The sequence below is a fragment of the Pteropus medius genome, unplaced genomic scaffold (assembly GCF_902729225.1).
Source record: "Pteropus medius unplaced genomic scaffold, Ma_sr-lr_union100, whole genome shotgun sequence".
NCBI lineage: Eukaryota > Metazoa > Chordata > Mammalia > Chiroptera > Pteropodidae > Pteropus > Pteropus medius.
The window spans coordinates 9,048,503-9,072,791 of NW_024349796.1; the positions used below are offsets into that span (position 1 = coordinate 9,048,503).

Consider the following 24,289-nt stretch of genomic DNA (forward strand, 5'->3'; position numbering starts at 1 on the left):
GGAATCCTCTGGGCGAAGAGGCCTCTGTTATCCAGTTTGATGACTTCTCAGCTATGGTGGCACTGAGTCCCCACACTCGGAGGGGAGAGGGCTCAAGAGAGGAACAATGGATACCTCCAGCACTTCTGCCTGGGAGAGCCTTGCCTTGGCGCTCGCTCTGACAACTCGATGACCCCCTATAAGTCCCTGGTGCCCCCATGTGGAGCCAACCTGGCGCTGTTGCTCAGAGCGAGCAGGTCCATCACCGCCAAAGTCCGCTCGTGGACACAGCCCCTTTAAGAGGCATCTGCAGCTGCTCGCTACTGCTGCCACAGCCTCTGTCCCACTTGGCCACTTGTGACTGGGCTGCCTCATATCTTCAGCCCATCCTACCTCTTCCTGTTGCAGGATGATTTCTTATTTCTCTCCCTGGGTGTAGTGCTTCTGTTTATCTAGATCCCAGGCTACCTGCTTGCTGTTTGCTCCATGTTCCTGTCACAACTTTGATTTGGTTGCAAATCTATCATCTATGCCATTTTTTCCCTTCTAGGAGCCAATTATTTAAATTAGTAGTAGCTAATCAAGGTAACACTTACCTTCTTTAACAGTTTATCATTACACAGTTTTTCACATACTAAAGATACTTCTGAATTTCCCGGTTCCAGCACTGAATTAGCAGTCATTTTTCCTAGATTCCTTAGTAATGCAGTAAGAGGCATTTCTTGTAACAAAGCTTTCCATACCTATTTCAACAACAGGCAGACACATAAGAAATTATGAATCGGTATAACATAGCTATGTCAATAACAATATTAATAATATGTCTCCAAGGCTTTCTTTTGGGGTTCAGAACATTTTCTTAATATAAACTTGTGAGTTTGGTCAAAGGCTTATCAAATTAACTTGCTCTTTAACACTTAATAAATGCCAACTACATCTGGCATTGTGTTAGGTGTTTTAAATTTAACATTAATTTCAAGATATATTTAAAATTTTTCTTACAAAGAATTAATGAATACATAGTTTCCCAAAGTTTATCCTTGCAATATCTACCATGAATTACATTTAACCACAAGCTATAACAACACACGACTGACCTACCTCTTTGGACTTCAGGTGATTTGTCAGGAGATGCTCCCTAACCAATCTATGCTCTTCTATCAGATGAATGACCTCCAGTTCATCTTTCGTACGCTTCACTTTCTCTACAGCCTCCAGATACTTTAACAATTTTTCAGTCTCCAAAGAAAGTGCTTTTTCTTTGTACAATTCATGGACCTCTTTCCAGCCCTTTGTAATATATTTGGTCACAATAGCAAGTCCTTTAACAAAATAAAGAATCGAAAAGAGATCTACGATTACCAGGTAAAAAACCAAGCATGTTTACTGAGAATGCATCACGTGACAGGCAAAAATAGATATGTAGACATTAACTTCTTTAAAACATGATACTACTTTCTGGAATATAACAAATACATTTAAGCAAATGAAGTCAACCAATTTTGCTTATTGCATCGTAACTGTTTCAATATGAAACCTTGCAGGAAAAACTCCTATATCCTAAAGACAGATAGCAGCATTGGAAACTTTGGTAGACAGAACCTATCTCAGGTTCATAATGTCAGAGCTGCTCACAAAAGTACAGATCTACTTTAATTATCCTCATATTCAACTGTCCCTTTTACGTGGTAAACAAATATGCACTTATGAACTGTAGAGATAAGTGGAAAGTGAACAGGTAGGTAGGCAATTTCTAATTTTTTTTTTTAATTGCTGAAAAAGTATTACAGGCCAAATTAAAAACAAGTGATCTGTTCTCTTCTATAATTTCTTTTAATAGTTTAAAGAGCTTTGGATTGAGTTGGGGGAGGGATGGAGGAAATTCGGGTTTCAGTCCACACTCTGCCAATAAATGGCTATGCAACTGTCCTAGGTCTTATGGGAGAGAGGTGGGTAAAATCAATAGATGAAATAAGCCATGCAATATAACAGAGAGTGGTTAAGACTGTAGTGAACTAAAGAGAGTATGCCTTGAAAAACGTTTTAGCGAACTATCTGCTTGGCACAAAAAAACGTATTTTTAAAAGAAGCCAGAATATGGATTTTTGTGATGTCTTCTTATTTTTTGTAATGTTGGCAAAAAATTCATTTTTTCCCTAAAATGTTGTGCAGGCCAAATAAAATATATCTCTAAGGCAAACTGAGCTTATGTGCTATTTCTGAACTCTAATTTTAAAAATTTGATCCAAATACTAATATGAAGAAAACTTCTAAAGTATTGTTGACTCTTGCTATCTTCCAGATTTTAGTACAAAATCTTACATTATCTTAAATGATTAAATGTTTCATGTGAGCATGCTTTCTATTTTGTTTTTCCAACTAATATAAAACTTCCTTAAAGGTAGTCTTATTATTATTTTTATCCTTCCCAAGGTCTAGAATTGTGCTCGCCACAGAGTAGGCACACAATAAATACCTGAAAAGTGTGTTTTAAACATACATTTCAATTAAGGTATTAAAATATTACTTATTTGGTAACTTAGAGTTTGTTTCCAAATTCTTTTTACTCTGAGAAACCTAGGTATCTTTTATGCTTAAACATATTGCTATTATTACAAGAGTTCAAATATGAGTTCTGCCCTCAAAAAGTCAGAATTAAAGAATCCTTTGTGTAAGAGTTAAGTTTAGGAAATATCTACTAATTTCTCATTTTATAGACCAAAAATTCAAACCCCAGAATAACTCTGTACAAATTCAGATAATTTTCTAATTAGAACTAGAACTGAGGTCCACACCACCACATGGTGTCTCAGTAGACAAATAAAGCTGGATCCCTATATTCTTCTTATAATGAATCATTTAAAAGTAAAAAAAATTAAATCATAAATATGTGAGAAAGAAAAACCACAAGTAAATACTGTAATAACTTTAGGTTGAAAAAGTACTTTCTAAACCAAACATAAAACAAAAATTTATGAAGACATAGATAAGTTTGAGTACATTAAAATCCAAACTCCAGTATGCCAGAAACCATCCCATAAAAAAAATGAAAGACAAAGAAAAAAAGGGTGAAACACACACTATATATAATAATTAACTCCTATACTGTGTGTCACATGCTTGTAAACAGCACCCATCCCTAGTAGGTGCTCAATAAATTTGTTTTTATGAATGAATGAATGAATGGTGACTATATCAATATTAAAAAGAACAGCAACTCAATGGGTAAGGGAGCGAAGACAATATAATCCATGAAAGAAATACAAATAATCAGTAAGCACATTAAAAAATGAGCCTTTGCCCCAAAATACAAATTCAAATAATAAGATAAAATTTTTCACCTAATGTACTGACAAAGACAAAAACACACTGGTAACTGTCAATGTTCAGATACGGAGAAACTGGCCACTTTCATGTACTCTTTGTGGATTAACCATTACAGAAATGTGTACACTATGCAAGTTTTTTTACAGCAGTACTTTTGTAACAGTATAAAAAATTGGAAAAAACTTAACTGTTATTGGTAAGAGACGAGCTAAATAAATTATAGTATATTTGTACAATGGTATATATACAACTACTTCTGACCTGTACAAGTATCAATAATATGCTTTTAACTGAAACAAAGAAGATATATAAATTAAAAAAAAAACACGTTCATGAAAATCTGGAGCAATACACAACACATCATATACTGAGATTTCGTTTGAAGGGAAGGACTAGTACTTTCTGAATTATATTTTTCTGTATTAGTCAGGTGTATTTTAAAACAAGCATGTAATTTCCAATAAAAACAAACTTTAAATGTTTGTGTATATAATCATTTGCAATAACTTACTGTTTAAATTGCATTTGAAAAAAAAATCCCTTTACAGTAAAAAATGATAAATTAGGAACTACTGCAGAGATCCCGTGGATGAAACTTTTATACTACTTATGTGGAAGGAAAGAGGAAGAAACACACAACGCCCTCTGCTGACACATCAGCAACTGTGTGTGGTACTTTATACACGATCACATTTAAGTGACAAGGAAGGTTATTTCCTGTCCTCCTTTTTAATAGATGAAGACACAGAAATTCAAAAAGGTTAAGTTACTTGGCTTAAGGCCACAAATGGGCAGAACTGAAATTTGAACCCACTGGAGTAGCTGTCCCTTCAAATTTCACTTCTGGTGTAAAAGAAAATGTCAATTTTTGGACCTGCTGATTTTTGTAGACGTTAACACTAAATATTCTTGACTAAGTTTTTTTTTTTTTTAATCTAATGACTAAGTTTTAATCATAGATCCAACTAACTTTTCAAAAGTCTCTTCTCGTGGACACAGAAAAAGTGACTGTTTGGAGACAATCAATATCCTGAATGGTTAAATTCAGCCCTATTTCAGTAAGCCTGTAGGTTCTATGGAACACAGGTCCCAGGAAGATGGGAAAAAACGAGAAGGGGCTGTAGCCTAGCTATCTGCCATCTACTGGCTTGGAGCTGTTTTGCTTAATCATATCCAGGATGCTTTCATAGTCCATTATCACCTGGTTGAGCATTCTAGTTAGCGTGGTGACATTTTAAGATGCAGAATTTTAACCTGTCACTCTGTCATTTGATTCTTGAGTATTAATGTCTGGATTACTTGTGGTAAGTGTTTAAATCCAGGTTGGCACTAAACATATTTGAATGAGTCAATGTGTTTTGAGAATGAAAGACTATTTCTAGAAAATATTATACAACTCTTATGTCAAATAAAAATTTGCTATTTATTGCATATCTGCACCTCCTCCTGGTTCCCAAAAGATGTTATGCTTACCTTCACTGGAAGGTTTAAGATGTGACAATCTTAAGAGATCTTTGTGAGACCAGCCATTTCTTTGTTTATATTTCGTAACTGCCAGAGCAAGGGCCATGCCACCTTTTTCGTTGTACCAGTCTGCTACAGCCTTCCGGAGGGCACGCCCCCACATGCCACATTTCATGCTTTCCTTCAGATCTTTCTTAAACTGGATAAAAGTAAAGAGATGTGTAGGGATGCGACAAACATCAGCAACAGCTTTAAATGCTGCTTGCTTAGTGCTTATGTCGGAACACTGGGAACAAATGGCAAGTGCAAAGAGCATAGGCTCTTGCTTTGCGGTTCTGCCTTCTTGACTAAATGATTTTATTTCCTGTATCACTTCACATCCTCTGCCGTCTTCAATCAATCTAATTAAAGCTTCAGCATTTTCAAGACCCAACTTCTGCTCTTTGATGTAATAAGTCCCACCTTCAGAACCAAAACATAAGAACCGGTGGAGGCGATTCATATCAGTGACCTGCCATACATATCCATCTTCAGAATTGGCTATCTGCTTCTCATTGAGTGGATGCATTTGGTTTACTGAGTCCTCCATTTTTCTGTCTTGTAGGAAACCTATCAAAAAGCAAAATGTCATTAGCTAGATTGATACAGTAAATTACAAAAAAGAAAAATACGTATTAATCTATGCTAACTGCAATCTGCCATGAAATCTTTTAATTTAAAAATATTTTTTAAGCTCAAGTTGTGGTATGATAATTAGAAGCAACTGCTAAAGAGTCACACTTTTGAAGTGCAGTTTGTAGCTTCAGAGACTCAGTAGGCAGCTCAGCATAGGGTTTGGAGGCCCAGAAAGAGAAGAATAAAAGGGGTAGGTAGGGCAGTGACAGTAGCTTACAGGAAAAGATCTTACTCTTTTTACTCCCTGAATTACTGGGTAGACATTTTTGGTTGCATATCTTACATCCAACCCCCCTCCACTGCCCCTTTATCCTCTGCCTGGCAGTACTATCCTTCAGGGGAGGCTAGGTCTTACCCCACCCCTAGATTGTTCTAAGTCAGTGGTTCTCAAACTGCGTGCCTCAAAATTACCCAAAGTGTCGTAACAACATAGAATGGTGTCCTTCTCCCGTATTTCTTTCTTAGTTCAGTCTGAAATGAGGCCTAAGCCTTTGTACTTATCACTGGTTCCCAGGTGATGTTCTCAGCTCTTATGCCATGTGACTGGTACAGGCATTGTACACTTATGACAATCTGGCCAGTGTGACATGATATATTCACGGAGAATACTTCTGGGGTTTTCTTCCCTCTTAAAACAGGACTTTGGGGCAGTTTAAAAGACATGTTTCCTGTTTTTGGCTTGAGATATACATTTGCAAGTGATGCCTGGAGTGGTGGCAGCGATCCTGAGGCATGGGGGAGCCCGTTTAAGACACACTAATTTAAAAGGATAGCAGAACATAAAAAAATAGATGGAATCTGGGTCCCCTGATATCACTGAGCTACCTCTAACAGCCATACTTACAAAATGAAAAGCAAAATGGTGGCACGTACAAGCTGCTCTTCTTGTCACTGAGTGCTGATCTACAAATTTTCTTTAAAACTGGCTAGGTAGTAAGGCACAGCTGTATCATAATGAATATCTGGCCTTTGTCCGTGGTTCTCAGCTTAAAAAAAAACAAACAAAAAAACCCCCCAAAACTTTGGAATTTCCTGATAGGAGTCCTTCTTATGCTAATGAGACCACTCATTCTGGGACTTTATATAGCTTCAGGATGGAGCTGGTCTCCAGAAAGATCAATCATTTGACTAGAGGGCTGGACCTTTAGGCTAGATCAACCTCCCAAGAGGTTTGAGCTCCACCACATGGTCAATGACTCCTTCAGTCTTGCCTGGGATTGAAACCCCACCTGCAAACTCTGGACATCAAAGTTCAGTGGAGCTTCTGAGTTGGTGAACAGACTGACGCGTGGGGAGGGTGATATGTCAGGATCAATGACAGGGAATTCCTCACTTGCCTCCAGACTGCCACTTGGTTGTTTGAATTGTATCCTTTATAATAAAACTCTAAAGATAACGTTTTTAGTGAGTTATGTGAACCATTCTAGTGAATTTTTGATAATGAAGGGTTGTGAGAAGTCCTGAATTTGAGTTGGCCAGGCAGAAGTGTGAGAAGACTGGGGACCCTACTGGATGCTGTTGTCTAAGGTAGGGACAGTCTTGTTGGGGATCCTGCCCTTTAACTTGTGGGATTTGATGCTAACTCTGGAACTCAGTTGAACTGAATTGTAGGACACTGAGTTGATGTATGAAAATTGGTTTCAAAACACAAGACACAAAAGGTACAAGTGACAAAACATAACATGGACTTCATCAAAATTTAAAACTTGTATATAGATATCACCAAGAAAAAGACATCACATGCAATAGGAGAAAATATTTACAAATCAGACATATGATAAGAAACTTATACCTAGAATATATAAAGAACTCATAACTCAATAATGGAATGATACTTAACCAAATTAAGAAATAGGCAAAGAATATGAAAAGGCATTTCTTCAAGAATATACACAAACGGTCAATAAACACAAAAGATGCTGAATAAATATCATTAGTCATCAGAGGAACGCAAATCAAAACTGCAATGAGATACCACTTCTCATCCATTAGGATGGCCATACTCAAAATAATAATGTGTTTATGAGAATCTGGAGAAATTAGAACTTCATATATTGCTAGTGAGAATGTAAAATGATGAGTCGTATCTTAACTGTATTTATCCTTTTGAAGAACTGCCAGACTGTTCTCCAAAGTGGTAAGGGGTTTCTTTTTGGGGTGATGAAAATGTTCTCAAATTAGATAGGTGATGGTTACACAACTCTGTGACTATACTAAAAACCCATGGATTAGATACAATAAAATAGTGAATTTCGTGATGTGAATACTATCTCAAAAACTGTTATTAAAAATGAAAACTTAAAAACTGGTTAGGTGAAATATATTTGGGAAGTTATTTAAATAAATAAGCATTTACGTGACATTCAACCTTCGATTTTTTTTATATTTGTCTGTAGAAAGCAATTTGAGATACACATAGACATATATATACAGGACCTTAATTTTGTCTATCTCCAAGTGCTATCATCTCCTCAATAAAGCTTAAACTCCACTGTCAGAGGTTTAGAAGGCAGTTGTGCAGTGAGGTCAGAGCCTGGTCATCTCTTAATCCACTCCTGAATAATCAAGTGTTGTAAATCCAGATTAACAAATAAAGACAGTTAATTCTTTAGGTTGGCTTGCTTTATCCAGTGTTCTTAAAGCACACCACTTCAAAGAATTTAATACAGCCAAAGTTGTATTAAACTTCTATAAATTAAAACTTTGGGAAGAAATTAAATAGATCTCAATATAATTAAGAGCATGGCCACAATTTGAAATTGGTTGTGGATATTTTATACACTGTCCAATTCTTCCTTAATTTTGAATGCAAAATCAGTGAATGTTAGTAATACACAATATGGAATAGCTCTTCTTTCTGCTTCACATTCATTAGAACTAGAATATTTAGAGTATCTTTTAACAGTACAAATAATGCATTATTTCTAAGGGTTCCTACATTTTTCTTGAATGTACACAGCTGAATATCTTTCCAAAGTCTCTTGGTCATTTGTTATTTGAAAATGCTATCTTTCACCCAAGAGGTCTAACAAGTTTGCAGCTTATTCATTTTTAAATGAAGTTAAAAGCTTACTTACATCCATGAAGGTATTCAAGACAATTTACAAGAAACAATACTGTAAAAACTGGGGCCACAAATTCCAATAACTGTTTCATCCAGACTGGTAACAGTCACGAAAGGATCAAGTCAAGTATGATGGAATAAAGTGGTGAGGAAGTGTGGCAAAATGATAGCGCACTATCCTGAAGGCATGCATCTTCAATCAACTGGTTGCCATGTGGTATGGGCCTAGTATTGTCAAATCGTCTTTTCTCAAAGACCCAGAAATCTGTATTTTAATATGTACTCTTAGGATTAAATGCTAACATTATTAAAGAAATTTTAACCCCCCTGATTACTTCCAGGTTGTGTCAAGAGCTAAATTTTTTGTTTTGTCTTTCTACAATAGGCATTTTGTTAAGTTGGGTATTAAACGTTAGTTTTCATGTTTTTATTTAGCACAGAAAAAACTTTCAAGTTCACAGCAGTATCAGATTAAAAAATACCACAAATGACCACCAACGGCTTTGGGCTCTGACAACTAGGTAAGGCTAGATAGACCCCTGTGCCCCACAAACTTCCAGTTAAGGATACTCAACAGGGCAGATAGTGAACAAAAGCCCCTCAGCTTGAGGGTAGACTCTCCTAGGGACAAACCTCAAGAAAGTTTCCATTCTTTTTTTTAATCAGAGTTAATACAAGTTTTGACTTTCATTCCATAACATAGCCGTGCTTGTTTTAATATAAAAGCTGCTGTTGTTGTTTCTCTGAGTAAAACTTACTGTGTGTATTCTGTGGCTTCGCACAGTCCGCAGCACAAAGCTATCTATAACTCAAGACACAGGTCACCTGTTTGAGAAGTAATGGATCAGAGTTTTATCCACCAAATTTTTTTTTTTCCCCTGAAGCCAAGGGTCCTTTTTGGAACTCAAAAGAAGGATGCATAAATATACTCTTAAAGACTTTAATCTTATCACGAGTATTCTGCAAGAGCCTGCTGAATGAGGGTGACTTTGTGGAAAAAGCCATTTTTGGTTTAACTCGTCTTTTTGTCTTAGAACCACTACAACTCTTTTCAGATGAACACACTACGTTTTTAAAACCTCGTTTTCCTCCGAGGCATCCCTTTACTCCTTACTCCTACCATCTCCATGGACTACAGGACGGGCCTTTCTCCTCTCCGTTCTTCCCTCTGGTCCGGGATAAGTTCGCCTCGTCTTCCCACAAAGACCCTTCCTCCCGCACCCCGGATCCTGGGCAACGCCTCTCGGCGCAGAGGCCGCGGGAGGAGCAACACCGGGAGTGAGGCGGGACCTCCAGGCGCCGGCCTGAGAGAGCCATGCGCGCGCGACAGGCGCGGCCCGGGGTCCGCGAAGGGCCAGGCCGCGCGGGGCTGTCTCCGCGGCGATGCTGGTCCGCTCGCCGGCCTGGGCGCGGGTTGGGGAGCACGGCGGCTTGGCGAAGTCTCTGCTCGGCCTGGGCCGCGGGGATGCCGGTCAGACCCTGCGAGTCCCCGGGCCGCTCCGTCCGCACAAAGGGCCCCAGCCTGCCTCCCGCAGCTTCCTCACCTGTGCTCGGCGGCCGACCTCCGACCCGCAGCGCCGCCGGGAGAAGCCCTGCGCAGCGCCGGAGGACAAGCGGCAGCGGCCCGACGGGCGGCGACGGCTCCGACTTCAACGCAGCGGGTCAGGCCTCCAGGTTCGAGTCCCGGGGATGAGCCCCGCCCCTCTCGCCTGGCCCCGCCTCGCTCTGGACTGGAGAGAGTCCCGGATGTTTCCCCCTCCAGCGCCCTGAAGCCCCGCCCCGTCCCCTCAAGGCCCGCCCCTTCCGAATCGGCTACGGGTCCTGCACGGCCTGGGAAGAGTTTCGCTGGCTCCTGGGTGGCTAGAGCGTCCTCCCGCGCTCTGTCGCGCTGCGGGGGCGGGGGGGGCGGGGGGCGCGGCGCCCGGAGGCTGGCGGGAAGTAGGCGGGGTGACGTGGGGTTGACGAGCTCCGCGGCGGGTTTGCTGAGATCAGTGGCCGGCGGCAGCGGGTACCAGGGGCGGCCGGAGTCGGAGGTGGAGAGGGGCGGTGTGTGGCCGGGGCCATGACGGGCAATGCCGGGGAGTGGTGCCTCATGGAAAGCGACCCCGGGGTCTTCACCGAGCTCATTAAAGGATTCGGTGAGAGCCAAGGGGACTGTCCAGGGCCAGGGGTCACGGAGGAGGCCCAACCTGGGCATGGAGGGGGTTCCGTGCGGCCACCGCCGCCCCGCGTCGGAAGGCAGGCGACTCCAGAGACCTGGAGGAACTCGGGGAGGGGCAAATGCGGGCTCCCGCCCCCTTCCCAGCTCCGGGCTCTAGCGTTTCCGCTGTGATTTTGAGAGCCGTACCACGAGGGCAGGGGTCGTGTGTGTCTGTGCACTGCCGCATTCTCAGGATTCGGCACTCAATTATTTGTTTAAATGACTTGGGTCCCTGTCTCCACCCTCGCCGCCGTCCGTTAAGCGCCAATCTTTTCCTTTCTACGCCGCTTCTCTGCGGAGCGCTCCCCATCCCGGGCAGGTGTGCCCGGGTGCATGTCTCAGGCCATCAGTCCTGTAGGAAAAGCTAGGGTGTGCCTTCTCGAGGGTGGAGTGTCCGAGGCCCCAGCCGCCTAGGAACCCGAGATTCTAGTTATTCAAAGCAGAACACCTTGAGTGTGTGTGAACAGCTCTGCAGACGTCCACCACGCTGACTGCGTGGGACCGACGGGCCACTTCGCCAGTTCTGCTCGCTGCTCAGTTTTGGTTTCCGGTGAAGTGTGTTTTTTAAGCTACTGGTGTAGATTAGAGGCCACATGCTTCCTTCATAATTTTTCTGCTATATTGTTTTCCATCCGAATTAACACATTAATTTTTTACCTTTTTTCCTGTCCCTGTTGTTCCCAGACTCTTTGGGGAGCAGTACGTTTTTACCTGTTATATTTTCTCAAATATTATTAATTCTAGCTATTATGTTAAAACTCGTACTAGGGAAAAAACTTAAACAGGATATACTTACTGTCTGTTGTACAGAATATTTGGAATCTCACTTATCAAGCGTGTTTTGTTCACCTACTATATATCTCAGGCATACTGGTAGGATTTGGGAATTTTTAATGTGAATAAACCATAACTGCTGTTCTAAAGAACTGACAGACTATACTATGGTGTAGTGATTGCTCTGTTAAAGTATGTACAAAATTTTCTGGGAACACAGGTCGTGGAAGAACACAGGCAGAAGGAAAAACATAAACAGAGGTCATGTTAAAGTATATGGCTTCAGGATCAGCTAGCAAAGTGATTAAAGTATAATGTAACAATAGACTGAAGGAGTATTTGAATCTGAAGCTGAATGGTAAACCGAGGCCAGATTGTATGCTATGCAGTATAGTTTGGAATGCTCTGTAGTCCCTTAACTGTCAAAGATATTTGAAAGCTGAAATTACATTTTTATAATTAAAAAAGGTTTACTATATGTAGTGTGCAGGGGATTGCAATGAAGTGAGAAAAGCGAGACGTCTCTTAAGATGGTCAGAGTCTGAGATGATTGGCTTGACTTAAAGTAGTAGGTTAGTGAGAAGGAGGTAGATTCAGTAATTTTGCTGTATTTAAATCCACAGGACTGCTGGCTGGATGTAGGGAAAAGGTGAAAATGACTCCACGTTTTTAGCCTTGAGTGGCTAGTGAAGTACTAGAGAACAGGCTTGATGGACAAGGAAATGGGTTCAGTTTTGGTCATACATTGAATTTAGCCATAGCATTTACCTTTAAAACCTTAACTATTATGACATGTTAAAGTGAACTTTAAAAAATACTGTGCTAGTCAAGTTTATTTTAAATTAAGCCACTCCATTAACAGCTATTGCTTCAATCTCATATTGTGTGGAAAACTTGGAATTAAAAATGATTTTAAATTCATGCATAAGAGAGTGATATGTAAATGAACCTTTTACACTTGCACAAATGAGAAGTGAAGCAATAGCTATCAATGGATTGGTTTCATTACCATAAGAACTCTGCGATAAGTTCCATAATGGTAGCTTCAGAGAGAAAGTAAGTTTATTCCAATCATTTCCATTTTATTTTTCTCATCCAATTGATTGATTTAAAAAGCATTTAGAAGTTCATTTTTTCAAAAGTAAAACATCTTTCTGGATTATGAATGCTATTGTAAATTTATTTTAATATTTCTTCATTGGAGGGGAAATTTGTAGATTTGGTGAATATACAAATACTAATTTCGGTAGACTGTAATGTTATGGTAAAAACAAAGTTCTTATTAAATTAAGAAGTTGATGGAGCAGAACTATACTTTTAATTGGTATGGTGCATACATAATTCATAAATGCACCAAAAAAAAAAACAAAAACAAAACTGTTAAAGTCTACCAATTAAAAAAATAGAAACTATAAATTTCTATTTCCAGCCAAGATGTAGTAACAGGGACTGGATTTACTTTTCCTACAACAAATCAATGTTCCCAGCTTTCACTTCAAGAAACTGGAAAAAGAATAGCAAATTAAATCTAAAATAAGAAGATGAAGTAATAAAGGTCACAGTTGAAATTAATGAAACAGAAAAGAGAAAAATAGTAGAGAAAATCAATGAAACCAAAAACTCGTTTCTCAGAGGTCAATAAAACGGATAAACCTCAAGCAAGAGTGATCAGAAAAAAACCGAGCCGCAAATGAGCAATAGCAGAATAACATGATGTCACTGCAGTTTCTACAGATATTGAAAGGATAATAAGGGAATACTCTAAACATCTAAACATGTGCCAATAAACTTGACAGCTTAGAGGGAATGTACAAATTCCTTTAAAGACACAAATTACCAAAGCTCACTCAAGAAGAAATAACCAGTATAGCCTTATATTTATTAAATTTAATTGCAATTTGAAATCTTTTCACAGAGAACACTAGCTAAAATGGCTTCACTGGTAAATTCTATTAAATGTTTAAGGAGTAAGTAATGCCAATTCTACACAGACTTTACCAAAAAAATTTTGAGAAAGGAATACTTCCCAATTTATTCTTTGAGGGCCAGCATTATCCTAACACCCAAACCAGATAAAAACATTACAAGAAAAGGAAACTGCAGACCTATATTCATCATCCACATAGATGCAAAAATTCTAAACAATTTTAGCAAATCAAATTCAATGGTATATTAAATGAACAGTATATCATGACTGAATGGGGTTTATCCCCGGAACTTAGGGTTAGTTTAACATTCGAGATTCAATGTAATTCATCATATTAACAAACCAAACAAAAACCATATAATTATATCAATAGATATGAAAAACATTGGACAAAATCCAACATCTGTTAAGGATTAGGAAGTGTTAAATTTTACCCTGCTTGCTGGCTAACAAGTTAGCCTGCCACTGTTTCATAGGTACTGGCAGACAACTTCTTCTTTAGTGATGATGTGCCTTGGTCATGGTACACCAGGCAGCAGGAGAGTTCCGTTTGCATTGGTTCTCCTGTCCTCCAAGTCAGGGGAGTAGAGATGGGACACAGTTGGATGCTGCACGTATGAGTCAGTGTCATAGCTGAGGAACTCTGAGCGTAGGGAGCTCCCAGTTTTATAAAGAGACTAGCCAACCTGCTCAGCCTTTGGCTCTAGGGAGGTATTATGGACAGCAGAAACGTCCGCCCCAGAGCGTCTTGTTTACTGTATTATATCCTTGAAAAGATAGTTCAGAACAAATCTGAGAATTCCTCTTAGAAGACCAGCAGAAAGAGGAGAAACCCATTGAGAATCGACTCTCAACAAAATGCATCCTTTCTGCACTAAATATTCCTTCAGTCGATCTGAAGGAATCTGATCTGATCTGATCAACAGGGCTGGTACCAAGTCAGTTTAATTCATCTCATGGTGATTTTAAAAAGCCAGGTGGCTTTCTCAAATTTTTGTCCTGACTTTTCCTTTTGGTTTAAGGCCTTAACCCAGGTATGCAGGGTGTGTTGGTGACTGCAGAATCCACTTGGTTCCACTAGGGGGAAAGCTGGCAGAATTCACCTGAAACAGCTCTGGCCCATGAGTTGAGGCAAATATGAATGACTTTTGGGACCAACCTGGTGTTTCCTTAACATGAAGGTTAAGAACTTGAAGACAGTGCTGGAATTAGAACCCAGTTCTCTTCGATCCTTGCTTATTTCCCTTTCAATTATATCATGCATTGTTTGAACTTGAATATACACAAGGGGATTGATTATTAGACACTGAGTGTATGTCAGGGGATGGATGCTAACAGTTGAGTATGTTTTCCTTCAATAAAGAGATGTGTATGTGTTTAACATAAGGTTATATAAACAGTGTAACCCTTTGAAATTCTGCTTGTGCAAAAGATTTTGGGGCACTTTTATTCAGTGGATTTTTGTTGTTTTGATATAATATGTACGATGTTTTAATGTTTGGTCTTTTTACAGTTGATTTCCACTAGCAGTAACCAGTGTTAATAATCGCATTAGTGTCCCTTTTCAACACTCATAAATATAGGTTCATAAGGTTTTTTTTTTCCCAACTTGTTATATGCGAATATCTAGCAAAATGTCAGGATGTTTCTAGTTCTTCTATTACAAACAGTGCAGTAACTCTCCTTGTGCATATATATTTAATGCAGAGTAGGTGGGCACTTAATAGGTATTTGATGAGCAGAGCCAATTGAGTCATGGAATGGAATGAATGCCCAGAGTCACATAGTTGGTTGACCCAATTTTTTTTTTTTTTTAACCATTGGGTTTTGCAAGTGGTCTGTAGACTGCTCTAGTTTCACTTGAAAATAATCTGGAGTATTAGTGCCCAGACTTTAGAGTCAGACATGAGTTTTAATTATATTTTTGGTATATGCCACCTGTAGTGAATTTAGGCAAGCATCTTAACTCCCCTAACCCTCTTCAATATAATACTTGCCTTAGGGATTAGAGAAATCCTTAGAGTGTGCCAGGCACTACATTAAATGTATTATGTGCATGATAAATTATCTCAGCTATTCCTTGAAACAACTCTCTAAGTATGGGGATCAGAGAGTTTAAATAGTCATACAGCCAGTAAGTGGAGGAGCCAGCATTCAAACCCCGGCAGTTTGAAGGCCAAGCTCTTAACCCATTTCCCATTTGCCCCGAGAATACTCGCAGCACTTGTGGCTACAGCATTTACCCCCCAAGATAACTTGCGGATTATAGTCCTAACCTTACCCCTAAAGTTTGCCACACAATATCTACCTTTTTTTTATTATTATTTTCGTATCACTCTAATTTATTGATAGTCTTTGGAAACAAATAACATCATTTTTATATATAGCATTCTGTTTTTGTAGTGGTATTTCCATTTACAAAATATAGTCATTCTGGGTTGCTGAAAATGTCAAATTTTAGAAAACGTAGCATTCCTATGTGTGATGTTAACACCATTCTCAAACAATTGTTAGCTAAAGTTTCATTTGATGAATCCAATTTATGTATGCATTTCTGTTACATTAGGATTAGAGACAAGTTCTGTTTAGAAATAACTAAGAATGGTTTTTATATTTTATTTTCACTTTGAAAACCTGTCAGATTTGCATTACCTTCAAAGAGTGTGTTTATGTAAAGTTAAATTAACACTGGCAGCCAGCTGCACTTTTTTTTTCTAAATGGGAAATGGGTTAAACAGTACACCATTACTATGACATGTGTGGCTAGAGCAGCATTTCTCAGCCTTGGCAATGTTTACATTTTAGGCCAGATATATCTGTTGTCAGGGCGTCCCTTGAATTAGCATCTCTGGCCTCTACTCTGTAGATGCCCCCCAGGATGACAATAGTGACTCTGTAGATGCCCCCCAGGATGACAGTAGTGACAGAAAAATGTCTCCAGATATTGTAAAATGTTTCCTGGGGGGGGAGGGGGCAAAAATCACCCTGGATGAGAACCACTGTCTTAGAGTAAGAACATATTTTGGGGACTCTGAGGTAGTCGAAAATAAAATGAAATAGAAATTTAGGAAAAGGGTCAGGACTAAATATATGATATAAAAGTCACGGTTAAGAAGTAGTTATTACCATTAAAAAACAAGTGCGCAGTAAGGAAAAAAATGGGCTGAGAGCAGAGCTGGGGAAGCTTAGCAGTAGAATGAAAAGAGTGGATTAAAAAAGAGCCAGAGATTGAGAGAAACTGAGAAGGAGCAGTTATGGGGTGGCATTTCAGTGAAAGTAAACTCTTGAAACTTTTTTAAATTATAAAAGCAATATGCTCCCATTGTAAATAATTAGAAAATAGTAAAGGAAGTAATAGGATTTGGCTGTGAACTTTATCAGCTTTACCATTTTAATCTGTCATGTCTTATTGTCCCCAAAAGTGCATTTCTTTTAGTTAAATGGAGAAGGAAAACAAACGAGTTATATATTTTGTTTTCTGAAGATGTGATTTCTTATTTTAGGTTGCCGAGGAGCCCAAGTAGAAGAAATATGGAGTTTAGAGCCTGAGAATTTTGAAAAATTAAAGTAAGTATAATTTTAGTTGTGGTAAAAATAATGTCTATGCTTAAGCAAACTTTTCTCTGTTTATTTTACTTGGATTATCCTAGACTAAATACACTATATCCTTCAAATCTTTTTTTCAGTCCTGGCGAGATACGTATTATTCTCATTTTATAACTAAGAACTTAGACTTACAGAAAACTAATTTGCGAGAGATTAAGAATAGTCCTTGTAATTCCATTTCAACAACATAATGATTGGTTGTTTTTTTACAACATTCACTTATTGATCAATAGGATTAGAACATGGAACACATTTTAACAGAAATGACATGAATAAGAGGTCAGTCTACAAAACGATACTTAATAGATACTGTATATTAATAGTAATTTAGAACTTGTCTATATCTAATCAGATTGCTTTTGGGGAGGTTATAGTTCAGATTCCAAATGTAGATGCCAGGAATAACCTTCCTCTTCCCCATCCTTCTGTGTAGAATGACCTCTCTGAGCCTCTTCTCACCCAGCCTCCATGCCCCCAAGCACTGACCCTGCGTCGTAGGTGGAGGACTAGAGAGGTTTTCACTGGTGGGAGAGTGCTTGGGATGAGGGCAGGAGCAGGCTTTTAGCAGGCAAAATGGGGACTCTTGGGCTATGGCTACTGTTTTTAATAGTGAGAAGGGGATAGTTTACTCCCCCCACCTTTCCCTTCCCCTCAAACAGCGATCACTTTAAATAGAATAAGAGATCAGGTCTGGCTGAGTGGTCAGGGGAGGTTAATTGAAATTGCATCATTTGAACTGCCTTTAAAGGATAGGAAAGGTTTCTCTTGCATGGAAGGCGGTTTTGAAAGATACTGGAGGGAGTCCTACCTCGAGCGGTGATTTTATGTTTCGTGGGCAACGGTGTTCCTTTAGGAAAGTGGATGACTTCTTTCTGAACGAGGCAGCAGCATCCATTCATATCATAGTTTGATGATTGTTCACAGACCCAGTAATTATGTGAAGATGGCTCCCTGTAATTCATAATACATACACTTTCAACCATTTACCTGTAAACACCTTAAGGGAACTTTATTCATATGTTAGAGTTAACAGCTTCTTCTAGTTTCACTATATTCTTACTTTCTTCTTCTAAGTGAGCTGATATGAGGTAGAAATGAATACTCCACAGACTGAAGAGTAAACTTTATAATTCTATTTTAACTGATTCAATTTTAAGTTTTATTAGCCTTGTCTTAGGCAACATTCCAGTGACTAGACAGCAGTAAAAATCTTTAAAATTCTTTTGAACTTTCTTCCTTTGCATCGTATTTGTTAAGAAGCTGACTAAAATTTAATATATTGATAGTGTGTTATAAAAGAAGCAAGGTTTGTTATCACTAATTTGTATTTTATTTTGTAGGCCAGTTCATGGGTTAATTTTTCTTTTCAAGTGGCAGCCAGGAGAAGAACCAGCAGGCTCTGTGGTTCAGGACTCCAGACTTGACACGATATTTTTTGCCAAGCAGGTATGGTTGTTGGTATTCTGAAGTCTCGAGAGCAATCTTTTTTGTAAACTGGACTCTCTTCCACCTGTGTCTCTAGTGTAGCAGTCCTCAAACTTTTTTGCTTAGGACTCCTTTACATTCTTAAAATTGCATCAATTTTGAAGTAATAATACTGGCTGTCTTACGCTAATCATACGCTCTAATTAGAGATATGCCTGTCTATGGATCATTGATTAATAAAATGTTGAGAAAAGAAATTGTTTTCTGGTAATTACAATTTGTGTATAAGTTCCAGGAAGGACAGTTTGGTAATGCTCGTCTGCAAAACATCATTGTCTAGTTACCATTTTACTGGTGAGAAAGCTAACGTCTGATGTACTTGTTTACGATCACGCTGCAGTGGTGCTAGGTTTGTCTGACTTCTCCTGTTCAGTCTATCAGCAAAGAATGATTGTGACAGATACTGTGCTAGATGCTTGGGGAATGATAAACAGTCATGATCCCTGTCCTCAAGGTTGCGTAAAGTTTAGTGGAAAAGGGTGGTATTAATCAGTAAAATGTAGAAGCACAGTGGCGATGAGGGCCACATGGAGTGAAGTGAGAACCATACTGCAAAGTTTGAAAAGTTTCTGAGACTGTCTATACTTCGAATGCCAACTGCAGAGTTTAGGGGCCCCAAACACCACGCTCAGGTTCTGTAATTTGCTAGATAAACTCAGATTTCACCAAAGCTGTCATAGAGCTCTGGTTTATTACAGTGAAAAAATATACGTATTAATTTCAGCCCAGGCCAGAGACTCATGAGACAGTCCAGGAAGGCTCCATGCGCAGGGCCTACTTGTCTTCTCCCAGTAGGGTCACAAATGGCGCTAACTTTCCTGGCAATAATGTGTGACAACATGCAGAGAGTATTGCCATCCAGGAAATCTCAACCAATTCTTGGTATCCAGAGTTTTTAGTGGCCTTCATCACACATACCTGGTTGGCACCCACGTGGCTGACTTCAGTCTCCAGCTACCCTTGAGGAAGAGCTGATACTGCTGACCCAAAACCCCGCCCTAAGTCACACTGTAGACTGGCCGTGTGGCCTGAAGCCCCAGGTAAACAAGACACTCTGTGAGGCCAGGCTTTTCGAGAGCTGAGAGATCACCTTCCAGGAGGCAAGGACAAAGGCCAGATCCCTTTTTGTGCAAGATTAAATTCTTTACTGCACACATAAAAATGGGACTTGGCCTCTTTAGGGAGATCTGAGAAAGCTTCTGCGAGTGACAATTCAGCTGAAATCTAGAGGTTAAGTAGGTATTAACTGAGGGAAAGAGCTTGAGGATCATCCTAGATTAATTACAGCTTTGTGGCCAAAAAGAATGAGACTAGTAAAACGTACTAAAAGAAGCCAGTGTAAGTGGAGCATAGCGAACAACAGGGCAATGCAGGCGGTGCATGAGATCTGGGGGTAAGTATATTAGGACGAGGCAGTTAGGTGTATCTAACAACTGAAATATAATTGACATTCAAAAAACTGCACATATTTAATGTATACAATTTGATGAGTTTGAAAGGAGGTTTTTTTTTTTCCTAATTCTTTTTAAGAAATTTGTAAAGATAATGGATTATAGATTTGAAGTCCTTAGATCATAGGAATGTTTGAGAGTATTCTCTGCCATAGTCTCAGCATCTGGCCTAGCATTGGGTACATATTATGGCCTTAATGTGCCATGATTTTGCAAGAATGTGTGAATGAGTATAAATTTTGTCATCTTCTAACTTCTGTCAACCCGTCCCCAGATAGTTTCACGCTAGATAATTTTGGCCACAGGTAAGGGAGCACCAAGCCTTAGAAAGTTTTAGTTAACCACCTTTTTGACATCTCCTTTATAAACATTACATTTTTCATCCAAATTTACTAAAGAACTGATTCTGATCAAAATACATATTAAACAAAATCAGCAACAATGTTAATTGGATTCTAGATCTGTTACTTTTTTCTAATTTGTCAATTATAAGATAGTTTTAGTACAAAATACTGTTAGAGAAGAATTATGGAAGTGTGGTGGTGGCATTATATTGCTTGACAATTGGCAGTAAGATGGTGCTCCCTAATGGAGAAAGTAGTCTCATCAAGGAGTTTTCCCAGCAGATCGTAGTTAAAAGATAAGAACCGGTGGACAGTCACTAGTCTCTGGCAGCGTGAAAGTAGAGTATAGGAATTAAAAAGGGAAGATAATTGAAAATTTTGTCTTCTGAAATCAGGCAGGATGTAAATAGATAATTTACCAAATCATAAAATCATAAATGAATTCTAGGACCAGACTTTCTGCCACTGACTTAGCTTTGTGCCCTATGGGTAAGTTACTTAACCTTTTAGTGCTTCAGCTCCCAAAAGTGTAAAATGAGCATAATAATATCACTCCTTCATAGGTCGTTGAGAGGATTAAAATAATCAGTATATGTGAAGTGCCTAAAAAAGTACCTGGCATGTAGTACGTGCAGTCTCAATGTTTTCTCCTCTCACTATAATGTATGGTCCACATAATCTATTAAATAGTCAGGTTAGATGACAACACTGTAAAGATTGTATGTGATGGAGTTGAAAAATAAATGTGGACAATTTATACTGTTTTTAGGAATTCAAATGAGGGTAGAAACTAATATAAGTTGTTGAATAATTTCTCCAAAAGCCACATAGGTGAGTTGGAGCTCGCGCTGGGCGCTGAAATATGGGTTGAGTTCGAATCAGTAGAAATGCTTTCGGGGAAGAGAATAGGAGGGGAGGGAGGGCTATGTCAGGGACGACTGGTCTTGTTACCCTAACTGGGTTGGTTTTACTGATGTTATAAGTTCATTTAACTTATTTGGTTTCCTAGAATCTTCAGCTCCAGAATTGCAGCAAATTCCTGAAACTAGATTAGAATGGAAATTAAACTTGTTTATTATGTTTATGCTAAACTGCATGAAATGAAATCAGAGAACTATTCACTTTGTTTTGGGGGTTATTGTTATCAGTTAAAAGCTTTTTTTTTTAAACAAATCGATGATATCTTTGCTTTTATATTTTGTAGGTAATTAATAACGCTTGTGCTACTCAAGCCATAGTAAGTGTGTTACTGAACTGTACCCATCAAGATGTCCATTTAGGAGAGACTTTATCAGAGTTTAAAGAATTTTCACAAAGTTTTGATGCAGCTGTGAGTACAGTCTTATTCTTCCTAAAATGCCCTATTTGTGATAGTTCTTATTTTAATGGGCTACTTTTAAACATTATTGCAGATGAAAGGTTTGGCACTGAGCAATTCAGATGTGATCCGACAAGTACACAACAGCTTCGCCAGGTAAAGAGACTGTTTCATAAACCTTGTTTCTTTCTTTGCTTGTTTATTTGTCTCTCACTATTTTTTCTTCACTGTAGACAGCAAATGTTTGAATTTGATGCAAAGACGACAGCAAAAGAAGAAGATGCTTTTCACTTTGTCAGTTATGTTCCTGTTAATGGAAGATTGTATGAATTAGACGGATTGAGAGAAGGACCAATTGATTTAGGTAATCCATTTCCCATTCCTGGTATTTCACTTGAGAGAAGGAAAGAAATACTGGGCGTGCACCTCTGTCTTAACCACAGTGCTGCTTAAATTTTGAAGGGAAGGTGACAACAAGGTGGTATAATACCATGAAGTCCTTAAGCTCTTCAGCACTTTATGAAATTAGCAAGTAGGAAGGACGTGTTGACTACAGTAGTTCAAATGGAACCTTTAATTTTTTTGTAAGAGAAAAACATTTTTAACCCATGAATTAAGTTATTTTTTATTTTCCAGTTAACTTAAAAACTACTTCATTTATTGAACTTGTTATTCTTCTCATTTTTAACCTACTGATAAGGAATAGTAAGCATTTCCTATCATGTTACACTAAAATATTTTCATTTGCAATTTGTTCATTCAAATCACTTAAATTCAGTGTTTAACAATCTATAAAAATATATTTCTTCAAAGTTTCTTTTGGAGTAGTGCACTACTGTGCTTTCCTTTGTGCCAAAGGATAGATTTATCTGGATCCCACCCTGTATCTAACCTTAAGCAAAATGATTAATGGTTATTGAGGGAGAGGGTACAATTTGTGGTTTTGACATAGTCCTGAAATAATAGGCCCACAGAAGAATTTTAACTCCTTATTTTTTACCTCATTAAATTTTCTTTTTCTCTCTCTTTTTTAAGTCCATTTATAAGTCCAGCTAAACTTTTTATGTTGAATCTAATGTGATCTGCTAGTCATAAAACTTTATCCTTTTAGATTAAAAAAAGTTAACATAGTTTCATTTTGTTCGTACTTTTTGACCTTGCCCATGTATAGAATCAGTGGTTTATCTAATGCTGATTTACATATTATCTCACTATTTAAAGATATTTTTCCGTGTCTGTTATAGAAAATGAATAGAATGTTCTTTCAATTCTGTAGAAGTTGATTTTCCCTAGATTGGTGGTTGATCTGATCTCTGTATTTTCTCTGTTGGCTTCTATCCGGTCAGCCATTCATTTATTAGAACCATCAAATATAAAAGAAGTAAAAGATGAAAGGGAACAGCCAGTTTTACTAAACAGCTTGTGGCTATGGTTGAACTTGTGAAAAAGAAGAATAAAACAACTGGGTAAAATTGGTTTTGCATTATGTGTGGATTTTAATTTTTTATTTTATAGTTATGGTGGTGGGGAGGGAGACAGATAAGATTAAATCCTTATTTTGCCACTAACATGGGGGCTGGTTTTTCTTAGCTGTCGGTTTCATCATCTGTAAAATGAAGATAGTTATCCTTATTTCACAGAGTTATGAGTTTTAATGATATAACTCCCTAATTCATTACCTTCATTTGTTCAATACTTATTAAATGATGAAATAATATGGCAATGTGAGTTAGTGATAATGCTCTTTCCCCTTATTATTACTAAGAAAATAAGAATTGAGGCTGAAAATAGCTATGCTGAAAGGATTTTTACCATGCTGAATTTCCTAAAATATTTATGAAAAGAGATATTTTTGACCAAACTTTTGAAATAATGTTAATGTTGATTTTATTTAAATGCTTTTACATTTCTAGGTGCATGCACTCAAGATGATTGGATCAGCGCTGTGAGGCCAGTCATAGAAAAGAGGATACAAAAGTAAATAAATGCTCAGCTAATCTCGTTGTCATCAGGTTCTGGTTTTTATACATCTTTAAACTTTTATTTCATTTTTATTTTAGCAATGCTTATTGAACATCTACCTTTGACTGTATTATTGTGTTCAGGAAACCTATTTTAGAAATTCTCTAAATTCTACAGAATTTAGATGTTTTGTAGAGTTACTTTGTAGAGTTCTTTTTGAGCATCTATTTTTTTATTAAGCTTTTTGAGATAATTATATATTCACATTCAGTTATAAAAAGAAAACAGAGGTCTCCATCGATCTGTTTGTCTACTCTGTGTCAGTACTAGTTTTGATTACTATAGCTGTAAGTCTTGAAATTAGGTGGATCGATGCATACAACTTTATTCCTTTCCTTCAAAATTGTTTTAGCTATTACGTGGTATACAGTATCTGATGAACACTCTCACAAGATATTGATCTAAAGACAATAATAAGATAACTCAGGTCTAAAAAAAATTGTTTTAGCTTATCGTTCTTCTGCCCTCCCATATAAGTTTTAGTATAATCTTGTCTATATCTGTACACATTCTTGTTGGGATTTTGATTGGAATTATGTCGATATTTATATTAATTTGAGGAGAACTGGCATCTTTACTACATTGAGTCTTCCCATCCATGAACCACAGTGTATCTCTCTATTTACTTAGACCTCCCAGAGAATTATAGGGTC

At 38.2% G+C, this 24,289-nt stretch overlaps 2 protein-coding genes across 5 annotated transcripts in view; one reads left to right on the plus strand and one right to left on the minus strand.

Annotated features, from left to right (window-relative positions):
• The window catches only part of RO60 (Ro60, Y RNA binding protein), a 24,324-nt gene extending 14,133 nt beyond the window's left edge, over positions 1-10,191 (minus strand). Inside the window, exons 1-4 of one of the 2 annotated variants that reach the window (XM_039883341.1) lie at positions 10,054-10,191; positions 4,780-5,379; positions 1,081-1,301; positions 576-722 (exon numbers count right to left, since the gene is read on the minus strand). In XM_039883341.1, the coding sequence (XP_039739275.1) occupies positions 576-722; positions 1,081-1,301; positions 4,780-5,359 (948 nt within the window). In that variant the 5' untranslated portion in view covers positions 5,360-5,379; positions 10,054-10,191. Of the gene's footprint in view, positions 1-575; positions 723-1,080; positions 1,302-4,779; positions 5,380-9,267; positions 9,287-10,053 lie in introns of those variants that run through there. The other variant, XM_039883342.1, reaches the window with a different exon arrangement.
• Positions 9,582-24,289, plus strand: part of UCHL5 (ubiquitin C-terminal hydrolase L5) — a 21,406-nt gene continuing 6,698 nt past the window's right edge. The window contains exons 1-7 of one of the 3 annotated variants that reach the window (XM_039883345.1): positions 10,430-10,647; positions 16,914-16,977; positions 18,357-18,462; positions 21,501-21,626; positions 21,709-21,770; positions 21,848-21,978; positions 23,528-23,591. In XM_039883345.1, coding sequence (XP_039739279.1) covers positions 10,572-10,647; positions 16,914-16,977; positions 18,357-18,462; positions 21,501-21,626; positions 21,709-21,770; positions 21,848-21,978; positions 23,528-23,591 — 629 coding nt within the window. In that variant the 5' untranslated portion in view covers positions 10,430-10,571. Of the gene's footprint in view, positions 10,648-16,913; positions 16,978-18,356; positions 18,463-21,500; positions 21,627-21,708; positions 21,771-21,847; positions 21,979-23,527; positions 23,592-24,289 lie in introns of those variants that run through there. The other 2 variants (XM_039883344.1, XM_039883346.1) reach the window with 2 other exon arrangements.